The 20,129-nt window shown below is 45.9% G+C and overlaps 1 protein-coding gene across 4 annotated transcripts in view; it reads right to left on the bottom strand.

Moving 5' to 3' along the window:
* Positions 1-20,129, bottom strand: part of P4HA2 (prolyl 4-hydroxylase subunit alpha 2) — a 305,296-nt gene that overhangs the window by 76,988 nt on the left and 208,179 nt on the right. For all 4 annotated transcript variants that reach the window (XM_086931565.1, XM_086931562.1, XM_086931563.1 and 1 more), the window contains 2 exons: positions 17,967-18,066; positions 16,150-16,203 (listed from right to left, as the gene is read on the bottom strand). In XM_086931565.1, the coding sequence (XP_086787691.1) occupies positions 16,150-16,203; positions 17,967-18,066 (154 nt within the window). The remainder of the gene's footprint in view (positions 1-16,149; positions 16,204-17,966; positions 18,067-20,129) is intronic.

Here is a 20,129-nt window from a genome sequence, read left to right as displayed (position 1 = left end):
AAACATTTGGCGGTTCCCAACTATAAAAACCATCTTCCCACCATTAGCGAATTCCAATCAGCAGTAAAACAGATCGAAATAGGAACAGGGACAGGTGTAGAGGAAGACGGAGACAGTGGGGAGATCGGAAAGGGTGTAAAAGGGGAGGTATCGGGAAACACGAGATACAGGCATCAAAGGGACGTGCCTAATGAGATGCACGGCTGAGACAATAAGTCCGTGCGGCAAGATGAGCCTCGAGCGGCGCCATCTGCCTTACAGTAGCAACCCCCTCGTCATAAAGACACTCACAAAGAACATGTGTCTTCCGCAAATATCTTGGGAGTCCCAGGGTCGCGAAGCGGACAACGTCCGTTCGCTGGCTACTTGAGGGCAAGAGACAAAATGGATGCCGTATCTAAGATGGAACCCGTGGGTACAGATGAAAAACCCACATAACAAACGAACGGTTTAAGTTAGCACAGCGAAACTGCGCACACTTACTAAACTCGTCATTTGCGGTTCATAGATACCAGACTCGACCATATTCGTGCGAATCGAAAACACCACTTACAATTGTCACGGAACCTCAACACAACCTCTCTCACCCTCACACACCCTCACCAGCATAGCATAACAAAACACAGCACAGCATAATAAAAAAGCACATGATAGCAAAAGATAGCATAGCATAATTATTCCCAACTCTCCTTATTATTAAGCAACATATGACAGTTTGCAAATCATCTTTTTACACCAATTCAGAGTTTTCGGAAAATTTATGCAACGCATTGTCATACACAATGCCAATAACTCAAACTTTAATGCTGTGAGCCCTATTGCATTGTAAATGCTTGTTAGTCAAGTTTTGAGATGGCCCTTGAATGACACTGTGTTTGTTTTGCATAATGTACCACAAAGTTTCATTTCTTACTCTGCATGGACAACAATGTAATGCATGGGTTTGCAATTTTGCAATCTTGTGACAACGTACTGGCTGGCAAACCTAAAGCCATTTAAACCATTATACGTCAAATATAATACACACAAATGTACATTTAAATATATTTACCATAATTTTTAAAGTAAATTAAAGTAATGTTACGAAAGAACACGATTTTTCCATTTCTGATCAAAATAATAACGACTTGTATACAAACATTAAATAAATGCATCACATATGTATACTTAATTTGCCTGTTGCTCGTTTCCATGCCTTTTATGGAACAAGTCGAAATACAGAACTTGTATGCCATTATTTAAATTGATCATAAAAATGCTGGGACTAGTGATACAAGTGTTATGCACACCACAGTCTTGCGCCATTATTAGTTAGGAGTGAACAACGTAGGTCCAGAAGTGCTACATCCATTCCAGATTTTCAGTATCTCTATATAAGATAAATGTATACACAGTCTAAAAGTTCAACATTGTACAGTCAATGGTTACCCTGAAAATCTAGCATGGATCTGGCTCTCTTGAACAGCGTGTCCATGTTTTAAAAGCAAGCCGCTTGTGTCTTTCTTTTTACCAAAAAGACAGAGCTAAAAAAAAACATACAAAAAGGAGGAGCTTAGCGCGCATCCAAGATAGTCGCATGAGCACAGGGCTCCCGAGACCCTCGCTGCCTCCCGCATCTATCCTGTCACAGATGCTGATACAGACGACGGGTTTTTATGGATATCACCCAGCTGACATAGAAGCTCTTTTCAGAAATCGATTTGGCTGCCGGGAACCGGACTTACTCCACCTCGAAACTTTGCGGCCTACACCGATGAGCAGCCTGGGACTTGAGTCCCGAGATACCCAGGTGGCAATTGAACAACAACGGCCAGTGGAAGTCGACCAGTGCCCCTGAAGTACTTTTGGTTTCGTTTTTGGTCTTTGTCTACTGTAACCTGCTGCCGTTTGACTTTGCTGGCCCATTATCCACTACTGGTCGAACGCTTGCCTTCTGCCCCTCGTCTCTGGACTCTACAAGTCAGCTTGTGAGGAGCCATTCAAACCAGGTCCCAAAGGCCCCTCCCGGGCGCGTTGCTCAATATGGCGAGCAAGCCAGAAAGCGAGAAGCGAACCACCAAGGTTACGCATCGAGGGGGCGCCACCCAATCCAACATTCTGGACCGCTACACTCGTCCAAAAGGGTCCCCCAGTGGTGTTGGTAAAGCTTTGGACGAGACCGGGGATGGCTCCCCTGCGACTGAAGAACTGACATTGCCGGACGTCATGGGCGCCATTGCAAGCATGAAGACATCCATGGGCCAGCAGTACGAGACATTGGCTTCGAAGATTGACACGGTAGCTATCGATGTCAACTTGATCAGGACTGATTAGGCGAAGACCAACAAGCGGGTCAAGTCTCTGGATATTAAGACCGCCAGTCTTACAACCAACGTGTCCGATCTCCAGACAGAAGTTCGTAATCTGCGGTCTTCTAATGACTTGTTCGCCCGTCGGCTGGATGACTTCGAAAGTCGGGCTAGGCGCAACAATGTGCGTATCATCGGGGTTCCGGAGAAGCCCACTGAATTATCGACGGATCTCCTGCGAATAAAACTGCGGCTTCAGCTCATATGAAATTGAGAATGATTAGGAAAATACTACCTTTCCTACCGAACACGGCCGGGAAAACACTGGTCAGCTCACTAGTCCTGTCCTCCTTGGACTATTGTAACGCTCTATTCTTAAATGCCCAAGTCCGAGTGACAAATAAGATGCAGTCAATCCAAAATGCAGCCGCACGAATGCTGGCTGGGATCCCCAAGTTCGCACCAGTTACAAACATCATTAGGGATCTCCATTGGCTCCCGATACGCAGCCGTATCAAATTCAAATCGCTGTGTATTGTTTACAAGTCACTCAATAATCAAGGTCCCCACTTTCTCAAACAGAATCTTCTCCATCATGTCCCAACCCGATCTCTTCGTTCCTCTATTCAGAACTTCTTGGCTGTGCCTTGCACTAGAACAGTCACCTGGGGCGACAGGCGTTTCCTGGTTGCCGCCCCTAGACTCTGGAACACCCTTCCTGCACATATCCGAGCAAGTCCCTCCCTGTTCACATTCCGCAAACAGCTAAAGACGTGGTTATTTGACCAATAGCCTTGTATATCTTCTTTACCCCAGTTGCTGATCCATCCCTTTACTAGCGCCGAGACGCCCACGGGTATTCGCCGCGCTCTACAAATGTCAATAAATAAATAAATAAATAAATAGAGGACCTAATACTGAACCATTTGGCCCCAAGGGCCTCAGTAACTTTTTTGCAGTGGAGCGCGCTCACAGAGTCCCTGGTGGGAAACACAAAACGGGCACCCCTCCACGGCCCATCATAGCCAGGCTTTTCAATTTTCGGGACAGGGACGCTATCCTGCAGGCCCCACAAAATTCGAGAATGTGACCATCGGTTTCAACCCGGATTTCACACAGGCTGTACAAAAACAGGGATGGGATTCATGGGGGTGAAACGACGACTTAGGGACATGGGCTTGAAATATGCTATGCTCTTCCCTGCCCGACTACGCATTGAATATAAGGAACGTGCGCTCTTCTTTGACCGACCCGAGGTCATCAGTGACTGGCTTGATACCAACGCATCGAGAACACCCGGAACAATCGAGGGGCGCTGACGGTGGCTCATCGGAGCAGGAGGAGTGAGAGCTGACCGGCATGTGTGCTCTATAGGCATTGCAGCAGCGGTTCGATGACTTTTTGTGTTTGTATATATATTGGTAAATACCCAGGGGCGGTGGGGAATCGGGACTCTTCCTCCTTCTGGGGGTTTCTTCTCTTTTTGTAGATTAGTTTTCCACTGGGGCGACAGGCACACTGCAAGCTGGGGTGGCTTTTTGGTCTAACGCAGGGGTGCAGGGTGGGGGGAGATGTTTGGGGAATTTCTTTGGGGGGGGCTGGGGGGGACTTTGTTTTACATTTGTTTGTTCCGAGGCTCCGTATTTTTTTTTTTTTTTTGCGATTTATAGAGCGCCTGGTGACCCGGAGGCATCCCCGCGCTATGAAATCAATGGAGACCTGAGGGGAGGGGGAGGGATACTATTTGGGAAAAAGGAGGGTTTTCAGTCTTTTACGGAAGAGGAGGTGGCAGGATTCCAGACGCAGGCTATGGGGAAGTGAGTTCCATCCTGAGGACGCTTTGACCGCAAAGTGTCGCCCACCGGTGCGTACCTTCCTGAATCTAGGGACAATGGCCAGGCGTTCATTGTCCGAGCGCAGGAGTCTGGGAGCCTTGTAGGGGGTGACCATGTCTTTCAGGACCGCTGGGCCTACACCATTGATGAGTTTGTGGGCAGTGCACAGGGCCTTGAATTCTACCCTCTGGCGCACAGGAAGCCAGTGTAGGGCCTTGAGGGCAGGCCTGGCCGAAGCTCTGGGGGGGAGATTCATAATGAGCCGCGCCGCCGCATTTTGAGTACGTTGGAGTTTCGCCAGGGTGGATTCGGGGGCACCGAGTTAGACGGCGTTGCTGTAGTCCAGGTGGGCAAGAATGAGACCTTGAACCAGTAGTTTCCTGGATAGGGGAGGAAGGAGTGGAAGGATCTTGCGGATGGATCGCATGAGTCCGAAACAGATTCCTGCTGTTTTGGCTGCCTGGGTCTTCATGATCAGCTCAGGTTCAAGCCAGACTGCCTGTGTTTTCTTTTCTTTTTTCGGGGTTGGCACCTCACCGAAAACGTCTGGCCAGACCGACGGGGGAATGGATGTCCATTTCTTGCCCATGAGCATGATTTCAGTTTTCGCTCCATTGAGCTTAAGAGAGGACTCGCTCATCCAGATGTAAATGTCCCAGAGGCAGTTCAAGAGGTTGTCTGGGTGGTTGTCAAGGTGGGATAATGAGACGACCAGTTGCGTGTCGTCCGCATAGCTCACTATTTTTATCCCGTAAGGGGTGACGACATCCTCAAGGGGGGCCATGTAAACATTAAACAGGGTGGGACTAAGCGAAGACCCCTGGGGGGACTCCGCTAGCGAGTGGTAGAGGGGCAGAGTGTGAGTTGCCGTCCCAAACCTGGAATGAGCGGCCTGATAGAAAAGAGTCAATCCAGGCGAGCGCAGTGCCCGCGATTCCTGCCCTGGCCAGACGATGGAGAAGGACACGGTGGTCCACCGTGTCAAAGGCTGCACTGAGGTCCAGGAGGATCACTGCCACTGATCCTCCTGAATCCAGAATGCACCTTGCCTCCTCGATGACAGCGAGGAGTGCGGTGTCCGTGCCATGGCCGGGGCGGAATCCAGTTTGAGACTGACGCAGGAGTTTGTTGGCCTCGAGGTACTGGGATAGTTGCACATTAACCAATTTCTCAGCCATCTTGCTAATGCATGGGAGAAGCGATAATACTGCATATTTTGACTGATGTCTGTCTCGTTATGGGAGGGGATCTGTTTTCACTTTTGGGATGGGGGTAGGGGGCTGAGGGTGCTAAGTTGGAATGTTAACAGTTTGGGAGACAGAATAAAGCGGGGGATAGTATTGGAGTATTTGAAACGTCTTTCCCCTGATGTAGTGTTGTTACAAGAAACGCATTTGATAGGGAACGCATGCCATGCAATGAATAGGCGAGGCTATTTTCTGGTAGCACACTCTGGATTCACTACTGGGTCGAGGGGGGCTGGCGTCCTAGTCAGGAGCTCCCTCCCCCTGGAAATAGACAATACCATACTCGGCGATAGGGGACGATATGCAGCCATTACGGGCAGGTGGGCGGGGAAGACGATTTCCGTACTCTCTGTTTATGTCCCCCAGGTTTACAGACCACAATGTTTTCTGATTTGGGAAAAGTGGTGTTGGGGCTCCCCGAAGGTATTTTGGTAGTGGGTGGTGACTTTAATTCTGTTGTCTGTGGTAGGAAGGACCGCAACCCCCCCCAGGGATCTTGCGAGATCGCAATCTTGGCAGGGTAACTTCCTGGAGATGCTGGGACTGGTTGACTGTTGGAGGCTGCTGCACCCCGGACAGGCACAATACACCTTTCATTCTGGCGCACATGGGAGCTTTTCTAGGCTTGATTATGTCCTGGTACCGGCAGTGCAGGCCGCTTCGGTGAGAGAAATTAGACACCTAGCCAGGGGTATCTCGGACCACTCCCCACTTTGGTTCTCTATTGATCTACAGCTGGGAGCGGAGGGTCGAGTGGCTCCGATTAATCCCTGGCACCTTCGCAAATTCCAAAACTAGGGCTGGTGTGGTTCAGTCCATGGACCATTATTTCGCTGATAATGTTGGGTCGGTGTCTTCCTCCATCTCATTATGGGAGGCCTTGAAGATGGTAATCCGTGGCCAAACCCTGTCATTGATTGCTAGCACTAAAAAAAGTAGAAATGAGGAGGTTGTGCGACTGGAGGCTGAAATTACTGCCTTGGAAGAAGAGCTGCAATCTGGTGTTACACAGGAGGGGTTGCACGTTTTAGCCCTTAAACAGTTTGATTATAGAGCATTGGTGACTGATGCGGCCAGGGCTATGAGTCGTGAGCAGCAGGGGCGTCTGTATGATGTGGGGGATAAAGCGGGGAAATTGATCGCCTGGTTGGATAAAAGGGAAAGACTGAATCGCGTTGTGCCTGTTATTGAGAGAGCGGATGGAGTGCGGGTTGTGGACCCGGTTGAGATAGTGGAAGGTTTCGGACATCACTTCCAAAAGGTGTATGCGCCGGTCTCAGACAGACCGGAGGAGGACTCACACTCGTTGCTTAGAGATATCGCACTGCCCAGATTGTCTGATTCGGACAAAGAGCTTATGGAGGCGGAATTTTCCAACGATGAAACAGCGCTCGCTATCCGCTCCATTTGCTCCGGGAAAGCAACGGGCCCGAATGGTATCCCCATCGAACTGTATAAGTTGTGTCCGGACAAAATGGCGCTGCACCTTCGTCAGATGTTCCTGGAATTGCGAGATGTCGGGTCCTTCCCCGAGATCAGAGACTGGCGTCCATTGTTGTTATTCACAAGGAAGGGAAACCCTGGGACCTATGTACATCGTATAGACCGATATCACTCCTCAACGCCGAACCCAAGATCTTGGCAAAACTTCTGGCCACCCGGCTAATTAAGGTGATTGGTGACCTGATACACCCGGATCAGCCCGGGTTTATTCCCCACCGCAACACCGCGCTCAACCTGCGACGTCTTCATGGCATCTTGGCGAGAGCGGAGTCAATATACTTGGTCTCCTTGGATGCCACGATGGCCTTCGATACGGTGGAATGGCCATATTTATGGGCGGCCCTAGTGAAATTTGGTTTTGGCCCCGGGTTCATCGGTTGGGTTAAACTCCTATACGAGGAACCGTTGGCTCAGGTGGTGGTTAACGGCAGGGTCTCGGGATCCTTTGTTCTTGGGAGGGGTATGCGACAGGGGTGCCCTCTATCTCCGTTGCTCCTTGCGCTTGCCTTAGAACCTCTCGCTGCTTGGCTGCGGTGGGAACCGTCGCTTAAAGGTATTAAGTGGTCCCCTGATTTCGAAGACCGCATATTGCTATATGCAGATGACATCCTGCTATTTCTTACTTCCCCTCGGAAATCACTGGGGGTATTATTTGATGTACTTAGCTTGTTCGGGAAGAACTCCGGACTAGTGATTAATTGGGCTAAATCTTGTATTTATTCACTCACCGGAGAGGTACCCCCCCTGCCGCGTGTCTGCCCGATACCGATTTCACACACTGGTTTTAAGTATTTGGGGATCTTCATATCACTGAACCCCGCAACTCGGTATGAACGGAACCTGCTTCCCCCGCTTCTCCGTCTCAAATCTGACGTGACGGCTTGGTGCGGACTACTGCTATCCCCGGTCGGGAGGGCAGGTCCTGTATGCTGTCCTAAATACGCTTGATCTTGTGCCTGCCAGTTACTTCCGCGAGATTAAGAGCCTGCAGAGGAAGTTGATATGTGGGGGGCGTCCTCGCATTGCCCTAGCGGAGCTGACCCTGCCATGGTACGATGGGGGCATTGCGTTGCCTGATATTAAACGTTACTACTGGGCATCCCAATTAAGTGCAATTAATCATGCAATGTACGGCCACGTTCCTAATCCTGCATTTGAAATGGACAAATGGCAGCTGCCGGGAGGGATCTACAATAGAGTGCTATATTCCAGATCGACTGGGAGGAAATTGACTGGGCCCACCGGGGTCGCAGTACGGGTGTGGTGCAGCGCAAACGCGTCTATGGGATGGTCGGACATATTGACTATGCTTCGGAGAGATTGGGCAGTCTTTGGACCACGAAAGGCTTTGAGAAGTGGGACCTAATTGGTATCAGCAGGGTCGGGGATCTCTGGGTCAAGAACAGGGTCAAGACTTTTGACGAGCTCAAATCAGAATACGCGCTCAGTGATAAGGAGCATTTTCGCTACATACAGATCAGTCATGCGCTTGGTTCGGTTTTCCCGGCCGGGCACGTTATCCCGGCGCCTTCCCCTCTCGAGGATAGAGTGCTTGATGGACACGTCCCGGATAGCACTATCTCCCTAATATATAAAGAACTTATTAACGATCGATCGGATTTGCTTTCGCAGCTTCGGGGTGCTTGGACCGGCGATGGACTGGAGTTGGACGATGAAGATTGGCAGGCTGCGATATCTTCTACTACAGAGGTCGCGATTTCGGCCCGTCTCCGGCTGGTGCAATTAAAAATCCTGCACTGTATCTATGTCACGGGTCCACGGCTTCTGCGTATGGGTTTTTCTGTGGATGGGTTGTGTAAGCGCGGATGTGGTTTGATTGCTACCTTCCTTCATATCATATGGGAATGCCCGGATGTTGTGGTGTTTTGGAATCGTGTGCATGCTGTTATGGAAGAAGTTACAGGAGTTTCGCTTTTGCCGGAGGCTAGACGCTGTTTACTGAATGTATGGGAACCTAACGATTATAACGTGGCACAGACGCAATGGGCTACCCTCGGTAATATGGTAGCTAAAAGGGACATAGCTCAACTATGGGGATCCCAAAGAGCACCTCTGATTTCAGCCTGGAGGGAAAACATGGACTGGTGCATGTTTAGGGAAAAAACGGTGTACATCGCTCGTGGTAGATCCAAGAAGTGGGGGAGAATATGGAACCAATGGAACCTATATCGAGGGGAGATTTGTACTCCTCCCCTGGCGGATGTCCCTGAAATACCTCTGTCCCTGTAGCCGCACATTCCTTGTTTGGCACATACTTCTGCTGATGCTTTGTCCACCCGCCCCGGCCCCCCCCTTCCCGAGATTTCATCTCTACATATTGCATATACCATTTCCCAATACAGCTTCTCCCCCCCGGGACAGACACCCACCATTCAGTTTCTTTTTGCCTCGCTAGTTATTTTAGTTCATTTCATTTTCATTGTAATTATATATAATAAAATGTGAAACCTTTCATTTATCCTGCTTACTACCACAGAACTTTTCAGAATAATATGCGGAATTGCTGCCGGACCCTCGGGTTGTCGGCTAAATAGCTGTGTAACGATGCACTCTTGGTTTTCCGTTTCGTTTTAGCAACGGCCGGCCCCTGTGATTGTAGGCCTGCAATTGTATTGCTTTTATCAAATAAAGGTTTAAAAAAAAAAAAAAAATCATATAAAGCACAGGTTGTCTTGAAATAGTCTGTTCCCTGAAAAGGATGTTAGTTCTGAATTTTTAACACGGTGCCATGTTGGTAACGCATAGCTGAAGGCACTGCTTTGTCACCCAGAAATGTATCAACTATTGTGAGGGTCACTGGAAGAATGCGGCAGAGGAACACCACATTATACAGAAGGGTTGACTAAATTATTTGGCAAGATAAAGCAAATTATGCGGTGCAGTACAGTGCAGCACATTTCTTGTTAGGATTATTTCATTATTTTGTTGTTTTTACACACCGTAACACTGTCTGGGCAAAGATTTCCCCTCATTAGTACAACATCTCTTGCATTGGACCGTAGGCCATCAACATCCTTTTAATTCCATCCAAGCCTTCAACATCACATCCATGGAAGAAGACTCTAGCATTTCATTAATTCCATCCCAGGCTTTCAGCCCCTTGTCCATTCCATCAGAAGCCGCGGGTCTTATTCCAGCAAAGTGACTAAAGCATCTCTCCAATTCCAGCGAAGGGCGACCAATATCTCTCCTTTTCCATCAAAGGGCTTCCAGAACCCCTTCTGTTCCATCAAAGGGCCCCCATACGTCCTCAGATTGATTCTGGCATTCCTTCCGTTCTGGCATTCCTTCCGTTCAGTTTCATTCTATCAAGGTCCACCGGCACCCCTTCCATTCCCTCAAAGAACCACCAGTCTCACTTCCTTTACCTCAAACAGCATACGGCACGCCCTGTTCCATCACAGGGCATCTGGAATGCCACATTTCCAGCCTAGGTCTTTTGGCATGCCCTTGTTTCAACACACGGCCTCCGCACGTCTCAGTTCTATCGCAGGTCCTCCAGCCTTAGCTTGCCTCCTTTCCATCACTGAGCCTCAATCCTTCTGCCGTAAATATTTAGGCACTTCGCTGTGCATTATTCTAGCGTATATTTATGTTAAACAGTTTTCATTTGCATAGTGTATTGTAATGAAGAAAGCTATGTGGTCTGCGAGAGAAGAAAGCCAGAATAGAAGAGGTGAAAGAAGGTTGGGTAACACACTGAACAAAATCAGTACAGTCTACAAACTCACTGAGGACACGTCACGTAACTCATCCCCCTATCTGGAGCACTCTTCCCTGGGACATTCTCCTATGAGCACAATCCAACTGACCATTCACAAGCACCACCATTACAAACTATCATTCGCTGGACAAAGCAAGAACACCCTGTCAATAGTTTGCCCCTGTGAATCAAAACAGCACTGAAAAATCTTGATCTCTCAATGCTGTTTTAGCCAACGCCCGCCTACACAAAAACAAAATAACATACCCAGAAAAGTGCATGACTATGAGGAGGATTTGTAGTTTGCAACAGAACTGTGATACACAAGGTATTGGGTAGCGAGACGAGGCGGCTCACATCGTTTAGAGCAGGGTTAGAATGCACTGTGCTTACTTGTCAATGAGGAGTGCAATGAATTCCTCTCTGTGCTGAGAAAGTTGAAGCATTTCCTTTTTTGGCCTTATGAAGTGCTGTCGCATTGTACATTTGTGGCGCAGGTTGCTTGCAGTGAGGACGGGGTGCAATGCAGCCCTTGTTTAAGGTGAGCTGGGAATATGAGGTTAGTGATATACAGTGATGTCTCAGTTTATCGAGTATGGTGCTATCAGGAATTAATCTCCATTGAAGGTATAAAGGTGCAGTGTTGTGCCGCTTTGGTACGAAGACACTAGAGTGGTTCCTAGCTGTGGTGGATGCGGCATGGTCAATCTTTTTGATGCGTGGGTGCTGGGTGAAACCTGTGTACAGATGGTGTAGTGCGGCCCCTCTTTATGGAGAAGAAGCAACGGGTTGCTGACTTCTGTGACAAAGTAAGTTCAGCAAAGACCATTTGATATGAAAGTAGTGCAGTTGAGCTTGGGGTCTCTCTTGTGTGTAGTCCCTCATTGGAATGAGAGTTACAGTGTGGTGTAATGCCCATTTAGAAAGTATGGCATATACTGTTGATTCGGGGTTTTGTGAAGGAACGGTTTGAGGTGAAGAAATGTCATTTAGTGCCTCATTAGTGACAAGGCGGAGTTTGGTCACTACTTGAGGAGAGTGGGGTGCAGGTTGTTCTCTCTGTTAGATGTGGTTAAGTGTGCGATCTCATAGTGAATTAAGTGACAGTGTGGTTACTATACTGGGGGCCCTAATTATGGCGAATGGGGCGTAATAACTACTGAGTTAATATTATGTGGTGAACACGATGCAGGAAGGCCTTTCGGGGGTTAAGGAGCGCATTGTAAACCCTTTGTGGTGACTACAATGTAGTGTGAAACCAATGTGATGAAATGGGTGCACTGTGATGCCTAACATGGTGAAAAGAGGTGCAGTGGTGAACAGGATGGACTTTATTACCTCGGTTGAAGAAAGATAGGTGCAATGCTGGTCCCTTTGTTCTGAAAGTTGTGCAGTACAGTGTTATGATAGGCTCTGCTCCTTTTGGGCGTGCTGCTCCTCTTTGTGCTGAGTAGGGTGAGGTATGTCATTGACTGTAATATTAGGCTGCTTTGTGGTCATTTTGAGCTTACTGTGGCCCTTCGTAGCGTAGAAGGATATATGTATGGTCCCCCTTTGTGATAAGAGAGGTGCAGTAGCATCTCAGCCTCAACGTTAGAAGCACGGCGTTATCGTGTCGTATTTGTGGTTAATGCGGCCCCTGGTAGTAAAGAGTGAGTGGTGTGACGCACTTTTGTGTGGTGACTGGGGTGCGGCAAGGTCCTTCCCTGAATGGTAAGGGTGGGGTGTATTGAGGTCCATTTTTGGGTGGGGTAGTAACCTTCCATGAGTGTCTGGACAATGATTTACATAGGAAGCAGTGCTGCCCTCCTGCAATAGACCGCTGAGCCTGTCCCCCGAGGCTCCCACTACTTACCCCAGATGGGCAGGGTCTGCTAGTCTCCGGGATCCCTTACTCCTTTTCCATGGCCCGCTGCGGACTCACTCACTGCAGCCCGGAAGCAGGCGGGGAGCAGCCGGGCGCATATTGACCTTTAACCCGGAACAGCTCTGAAGCTGCAAGAGCTAGCTGCAGTCACAGAGACCCACCGAGGTGGGACGGGGAAAGTGGCGTTGAGGCATGGAAATAGAAGAGGGACTACACCTGCTGTGCCGCAGAACGAGAAGCATGTCAAGGCTCCACAGCAAGGCTTTGTAGGTTATTCGCTCCACCGGAAAAGGCAGGGTCAGTCCCTGGTACGGATTAGGGTAGCCTGGCTCATCGTTCCACGCAACATTGCAATCGCCATTATGACACCAGAGTAAGCTGGCACGAGGTGGCCGGTAAGGTAGGTCTGCTTGTAGTTCTCCCCCTCTGCTACCCCACAATCTCCCACAATTTTCCTCAATCATCACGGCTCATGGGACACACTGAGCCGGTCGCCTGTAGTGGAAGCTGTAGAGTGTAGAGACGCTTGTGCAACAGTCTGGGCCACAGCTCTCTGGCGACTCCTTGCCAGTCTGTTTCTGCCATCCCTCGCTGTTCCTCACTTTCAACACATCAGCCTGGTGGTGGCTATGCTCTGCTGGTTCGGCCGGGCATGTCTAGCGGTGATCGAGGGTGCAGAGAACCGGTGCACGGTGAGGGGATGACAACGGTTAAAGACAATTGCACTGTCTGATAGAAGGAGCGAGGGTTGGGAGGTCTGATTGGCCGGCGGTTCTGGATCTGCCGTGACAAACCATCAACTAAGTAACCAGAGGAAACAAGCGCTCGCCACAACACCGACTTTTCTCTATTTCTACCAACCCACTTGGACGAACTCGGCCTGGCTTCCTGCTGGCGTAAAAGCTTTGTTATCTTCTTTATGGGGCAATCTGTTTCGCCCCATAAAGATAACAAACCTTTTAGGCCAGCAGTAAGTCAGGGCAGTCTGTCCAAGTGGGACGTCAAAAAGAGAGAAAAGAGTACGTCACACAGCGCTCTTTCCCAATGGCCGGCCACCGTTTAGCCTAAATGGTGATGCCGGCCAGTGGGAAAGAGGGGCGGGGCTTAAAGCTTGCTAGTGATTCTCCCTCACTTTGGGACCGATGTAGGTAGCCCTTTACCGATCCGAATCGGCCGAAAATACCGATTTTCGACCGTTTCCGATCGGTAAAGGGCTACCGAGATGTAGGGGCACATTTTCGGTAATTTTACTGAATCGGTATCATTACCGAATCGGTAAATTTACCGATTCGGTAAAATGACCGATAATGCAATGTAGGTAGGCAATGTACCTTCTGCACATGGCTTACAGAATCGGTATTTTACCATGGAATACAAATCCATGGTAAAATACCGATTCCGGTGTGCATGCACATGTGTGCATGCACACCTATGTCATGTGACAGGCAGACCTGCCCTTAGGGCAGGTATGCCTGCCACATGGCACCTGTGCCTGTTTTGTGGGTGCCAGAGGGTGTCAAAGTGACACCCCCTGCACCCTTGTGAATTCTTTAATTACCGATTCGGTAAATACCGAATCGGTAATGCCTAATCATTCCTATGGGCTTCAAAGCCCATAGGAATGAATGGGCATTACCGATTCGGTATGTACCGAATCGGTAATTAAAGCATTGCTAAGGATTCGGTATCGAATCCAGATGTTGGGACCTACATACCATTTACCGATTTTGAAATACCGAATCGGTAGGATTCGGTATTTCAAAATCGGTAAATGGGATTTACCTACATCGGGCCCCTAGTGTATTTTTACTCATGGAGGTAGAAGTGAGGATCTGACTAGCGATCTTTTAAAGTTTTTTGGGTAAATATGACATGCTCCCAGTAGTACAGGAACATGCCTCATTAGGTTATGTTTAGGCAGAAAAACAATAAAGTTTGATTATCATAGCCTTCAACAAGTGGTATACCCTGAGGCAAAAGGGCTATAATATTATTATAACATTGCATGCACAGAGGGTAAAATGTTCGCTATTAAATAGTTAGAAACAGAAAGATAAACATAAGAATGCTGGAGCAGAAGGCTTACACCAGCCATTATACACCCTGAGCTACTTCATTCTCTTCAATGGATCTCCCAACATTCTAGTGTTTTAATACAGCCATATAGCCCGGTGCCGAGGGCTATACCATTTGCTAAAAGGACCTGAACCACAGTTAATTCTCTATTGTTCAAAGCCGGAAAACTAGTTGTGCTTCAACATAGCCAAAATAGAAATCTATTTGCTGGGAAACACAACAGGAACAACTTATCTTCCATGTGATTAGTAAGCTAGAAGGTTCATTTCCTCAGTACAGAAAATAAGGCATTTAGGGTACATTTTTGCCTGAATTTTGCTTCTTCCTACAAATAAAAGCGTTGTCATGTGGCTGTGTACAAACTGGACTATTTAGATCACGGATGCCATCCCATCTTCAACCCTGTGATCTCATTTACCATTGGTGCCCTGAGGAAGGAATTTTCTAAGCTATTAGAACACTGAAAGGTTGGGAGCTCCTTTGAGGACAATGAAAGACCTCAGGGATTATAATGGCTGGTATGAGCCGTTGCTCCAACATTCTAATTTTTGTCTATCTGCTTCTCCTTGTTTAATTTAGAACATGTTCTTAGTGGGTGAATGTTCTAATAGCCTAACAGCCCTTCTGCCTCTGGCTATACCAGTTGTTCAAAGCCCTTTTCCTAGGTATAGCTGGATTAGGGAGTGAATGTTCTCCCTTGCCCCTGTACTGGAGCCATACGTTTACCCACACCCCCACCCACTCACTCACTCCAGCCCACCCTTCTCCTCCCCCTATCTTACCATTTATCCACTTTGGTTCGGCCCCTGTTTTCTACTGGCCATTCAATTGCTCAGCTACATGTGCCTCTGCTGGGGTGTCTGACTATTGTCCTCGTAGTTGGCCTCTTTCCCTGGTTATGGCGTTCATTGTACAATTATGAAACTGTATTGCATTGCAAAGCCCTATGTAAGTCCAGGATCTATTTTACCCATTACTGGTATAATTTTGCAAGCCTGTTTGTACTGTATAACTTCTATGAAACCAATAAACAAATGTTGCAAGAAACAGTGCTAAGCTCCCAGAGTGGAATCTAGGCACTTAGGGCCCGTTTCACAAAGGCAAAAGTAGACTTAAATCTAAGTTTACTACTTTTTGGTTTTCACAAATGTAAGTTACTACTAGCAAATTTTCCAATAGTAAACATACTACTTGTAATATTACTACTAGTAAACGTACTAGTACTAAAGTTACTGTTAGTAACTTACCTTTGTGAATACCAAAAAGTAATAAACTTAGACCTAGGTCTAAGTTTCCCTTCGCAAATCAGGCCCCTAGATTGCATGAACATTATTGTCCACCATATAAAACACTGTGATAAAAGAGTGACTACGTAAGCTAGTTATCACAGTTTAAGACTGCACACATGATTTATATTACCATCCATGTGTAAGTCTGTATTATTATAGGCAATAAATTGTACTTTCATACCCACCCAGCACTAATGTTATGCCAGATACTAGATACCAATTGAGTCAATGAACTAATTCATAGTTACTTGCCTTAGTTAACCATATATTTCGGTAGACATATTGGAAATCAACAATCATCATTTTGGAATGTTCCTTACCCTTGAAAAGTCGAAATGTGGCTCGTACTGACCTCCCATGCCATAGTTTGCAACCTAGAAAGTATATACACAACATGTTCTTAGACTTTCAACAATGTCATAATATTGTTTTAGCTTTAATGACGGTTTCTTAGGCAAGACATTTTTCTTGGTTTAAGACTCAAGGCAGTTTCACACCAGGAAAAAACTTCAGTAAATAATCCCTCAGACACTGATTTAGGATCTCTAAATATAGTGTGTGCTGCAACTATGATAGAAAAAACACAAGAAACTCTTGAAACAGATGTGCACTTTACTGAGACAAAGGTAATGCAAGGCAGGTCACTGAGTTAGATGTAATACAGCACCTATGAAAACAGGCCAATGTTCACTCCTTGACTAGTGGGTACAAAGGAATGATATATCCATGCACTGAAGAGTAATCATGTGAAGAAGGCTGGGCTTGTAGGATTTCATGTGGTGAATGAAGGGAGCAGCTATATGTTACAGAATCCGACTATATCATGATGGAATTTAGAGAAGCAAACATCACTGAACGAACTGAAGAAAGATAAACAATCACGGACAAGAAAGCTAAGATGGTGGCTGCAATATAAGAAAGAAGATGGTTATGGAACAAGTAGATACTGTTTTGAAAGTATGTGCCAACTGTGTGTTGCTGACAAAGCTCTCGCCACTGAAGATACAGGAAGATGGAAAACAGTCTAGGCGTCAAGACAAAAAGATAAATATTGATTGTTACTGATTGCAATAGAAAACCTAAAGCTCACAACAAAAGCCAATGTACAGCTAAAAGATTATCGCTTCAAGCTGCCCTATTAGCCCCTTAAACTACTCCACAAATTACTACATTGGGAAGGTAGTCAGTAGGATATGGAATACGACCTGCCATGCTTACATTTCAATAGATATGATTCACATAAGCTTATGGCTGCGACTTCCACCACAGATTTGCGACTAATAAAATCATGATTCTCTATGCACTAAACCTATGAGAATCGTCATTTCCATACTCAAGCGACCCACAAAACCACCTTGGTCGCCCTTTGGTTCGCCTGGAAAAAGGCGTGGTGTTTGTAAACAACCCTTGTGAATGCTTATTTGACCTAGCTCTAAGTCTATAGATTATTTTGAAGAAAAAAAGGAAGAACAAGGTTAATTCAACATTTTTTTTAAATTTAATAATATAGAAAATTATAACATTCAATCTGAATGTTCCCTTCCCTCTACCGATAAAAACTGGGTAAAGTAGGCAATTTCTCACAATTACTGCAACACTTCTGTCTGCTCAATTGAGGTTTCTGTTTAGAAGTATCGAAAGGTGTGGGGAAAGTGTTGTAAATGCTCAAGAATGCCCACTCCGAGTGCCATCGGAATTTATCTCGCCCACCCCAGTGGAGACATCCACCTTCCTACCCTACAGGTGCCTAAACAGCAGAAACATCTGCACTTCCAGCATTTAAATATCTGCAGAAACTGACACTAGGTTTGCCACCTTTAAAAAAAAATATATATATATATATATATATATATATATATATATATGTATATATACTATTTGTTTAGTTTTAAGAGTGTTCGAAGGCCTGGGTATGATACTAACTAGGACTATAAATACAATCGATAAAATGTATTTGTAACATGACTTTTCGGTCTGTATTTATTTATATTAGTCAGGGATCCTTAACGCTGTTCTAAAACACAACTGAATGCATTATGTTATTAAACCAGTATGTGCACTTAGGAGCAATATTTCTAAGTTGATATAGCCTCTATTAGAGTTTCATCGAGCTTGTTGAGATGAATTATTTAACTACCTGAAGTAATTCGGCTGTCTTGGCTGTTAATCCGGTAATGGCTTGCATTCGTCGATTCACTCGAGCAACCACAGGATCATCGTATTCTTCCAACCAGGCACTGAACAGAAAGGACAAGAGATGTACAACCACTGTAGGAAAGCATCATGTTTGTCACTTCACATTACATGCTATGTCTCTCATTGAACAGTTTAACAAGAGATCTCCTCTTGCGAGGTTAAAGACCTGCAACAAAGTGTCCTAGTCAGTGTAGATAGCTGCTGGAGTTCGTGTTATGTCAATCATTTCCTTGTTTTACACGGATTTGTTTTACGTCATTGACATTGCAGAGCAAATGTCAGCCACTCTGCAAATATGGTGCTGATAAGTGATATTTCTTATTGAACGTATTCAACATGTAATAACAAAACACACATTGATGTGAAAGGTTAAATAAACTGAGACACTTGAAAATCAAAATGTAATGGTAACAGACCCAAATGATGAGTATAGCACATGCAAGTGAAAATAGAAACGAACAAAGAAACTCAAAACTAGTATGAACAGTAGTGAAAAAACAAAGAATAAGCTAAAATGATGCAGACTATGAAGTTAAGTGAAAACCGTCTGACTGAAAGATGAGTGCACAAAATTGGCCTAAACCACTACTCAGCATTATTGGGCCTGCTGTATACCTGCTACATTACAAAAGTAACCTATTTAAAACAAAACAGTCTTGCCACCTGGGTCATAGTGTCCAGGGTAAAATCAGACAGTGCATTTCATTCATAAATAAATCAAATACTACATTTTCGAACAGACCTTTGGTGATATTAAAGGTAAGGTAATTGTATAACGAATATCTTAACAGTTTCATTGTTTGCAGGCAGAATTAAATTATCCTACCACACTCCAATCATAATAGGAAGTGCAGCAGTAAACATCAGGAATCATTAACGTGAGTCATGCGTAAACATTCCTTTCGTGAGTGCACCATCTATCTGTTGGAATATCCATTATTACTAATATGGCAACAAGGCCCGCTCTACAACAGCAGTGGGCAGTCCCAAACGGAAAGTTCTAGAAAACCATGCAAACTGCAGTGGTGAGATTATTTGATTGGCGGGTGGATTGAGTTAACATAACAATTACAGAGAGTGGTTATGGTTTAAACACGCCCCCGTCACTGGATCCAAACAGGTCTTGTTTCTTCAGACCATGGGGAATATTACCAAGTATTCAAAAACAGAAATGGGACATCCAGCCTTCAACAAAAGTATCTGCCATTCGAGACAAAAACATTGCAAAGCCTAACCTGAAAAAACAGAGAACTAGGGCTGGAGTCAATGGGCTGTAGAAAAAAATAGTGTTCACAAAGAGAGTGTGGCATTAGAGATCACATTCAGAGCTATGCTATACCAAAAAACACTCTGGACTAACCTTGTCTGTACACCGTAGGGAGGAAAAAGACTGTAAGGTGTAACAAGAATGATTCACATTGCTATCAATTAAAGATTTACATCCTGGGCACTATCTTGCCATCCAATGGTTTCAACATTTTTATTTTTTGCTAGCATGAACACTACTCCAGGAGTACTGACATATCTGAAACATTACAATGAGAGTTCCTCAGTCTTCTGTTTTCAGTGTTGTAGTGCTTTAAAGAAATCTCATGTACTGAGGCAGAGCTAATCACCCTCATGCTGGGCTTGGGGCCAAAGAGGCTGGCTGTTTAGGTAAGGTCACATGTCTTCTCACTGGCTTTATCAGTAAAGTAGTTTTCCTGGGCAAGTTAAAGGAGTGAAGTAGACTGCACTTTTCCTACAAGGCTAATTTGCATCAGACTAACTTTAATTCTCAAACACATGAAAAGTTGGGTGCATGTTAGATGAGGGTTAAACAAGTTGTGAGATCTTTCCTAAAAAAATATATGTGACACATGTCTTATGAAATATCAAATTTGTGGGTTTCATCAACAGTTGTAAATTCTGCAAATTTCCTCATGCAGCATCACTAGATTATGTGAACTGTGTGCAGTTTATACTGATGCACTGGCCTTTAAGCATGAAATGCATTTCTGTGTTTGGTGCTAGCCAGCACAGCATTAGAACACATGGAAGCTGGAGGCAGATGAATATTTTTCTCTTGTTTACTTTAAAAGTAACACTCTGATGCACAGAAGAC

The sequence above is a fragment of the Lissotriton vulgaris genome, chromosome 7, assembly GCF_964263255.1.
Source record: "Lissotriton vulgaris chromosome 7, aLisVul1.2, whole genome shotgun sequence".
In the NCBI taxonomy this organism is placed as follows: domain Eukaryota; kingdom Metazoa; phylum Chordata; class Amphibia; order Caudata; family Salamandridae; genus Lissotriton; species Lissotriton vulgaris.
Note: the sequence above shows the minus strand (reverse complement) of the source record. Positions and strands in the feature narration are given on the sequence as shown.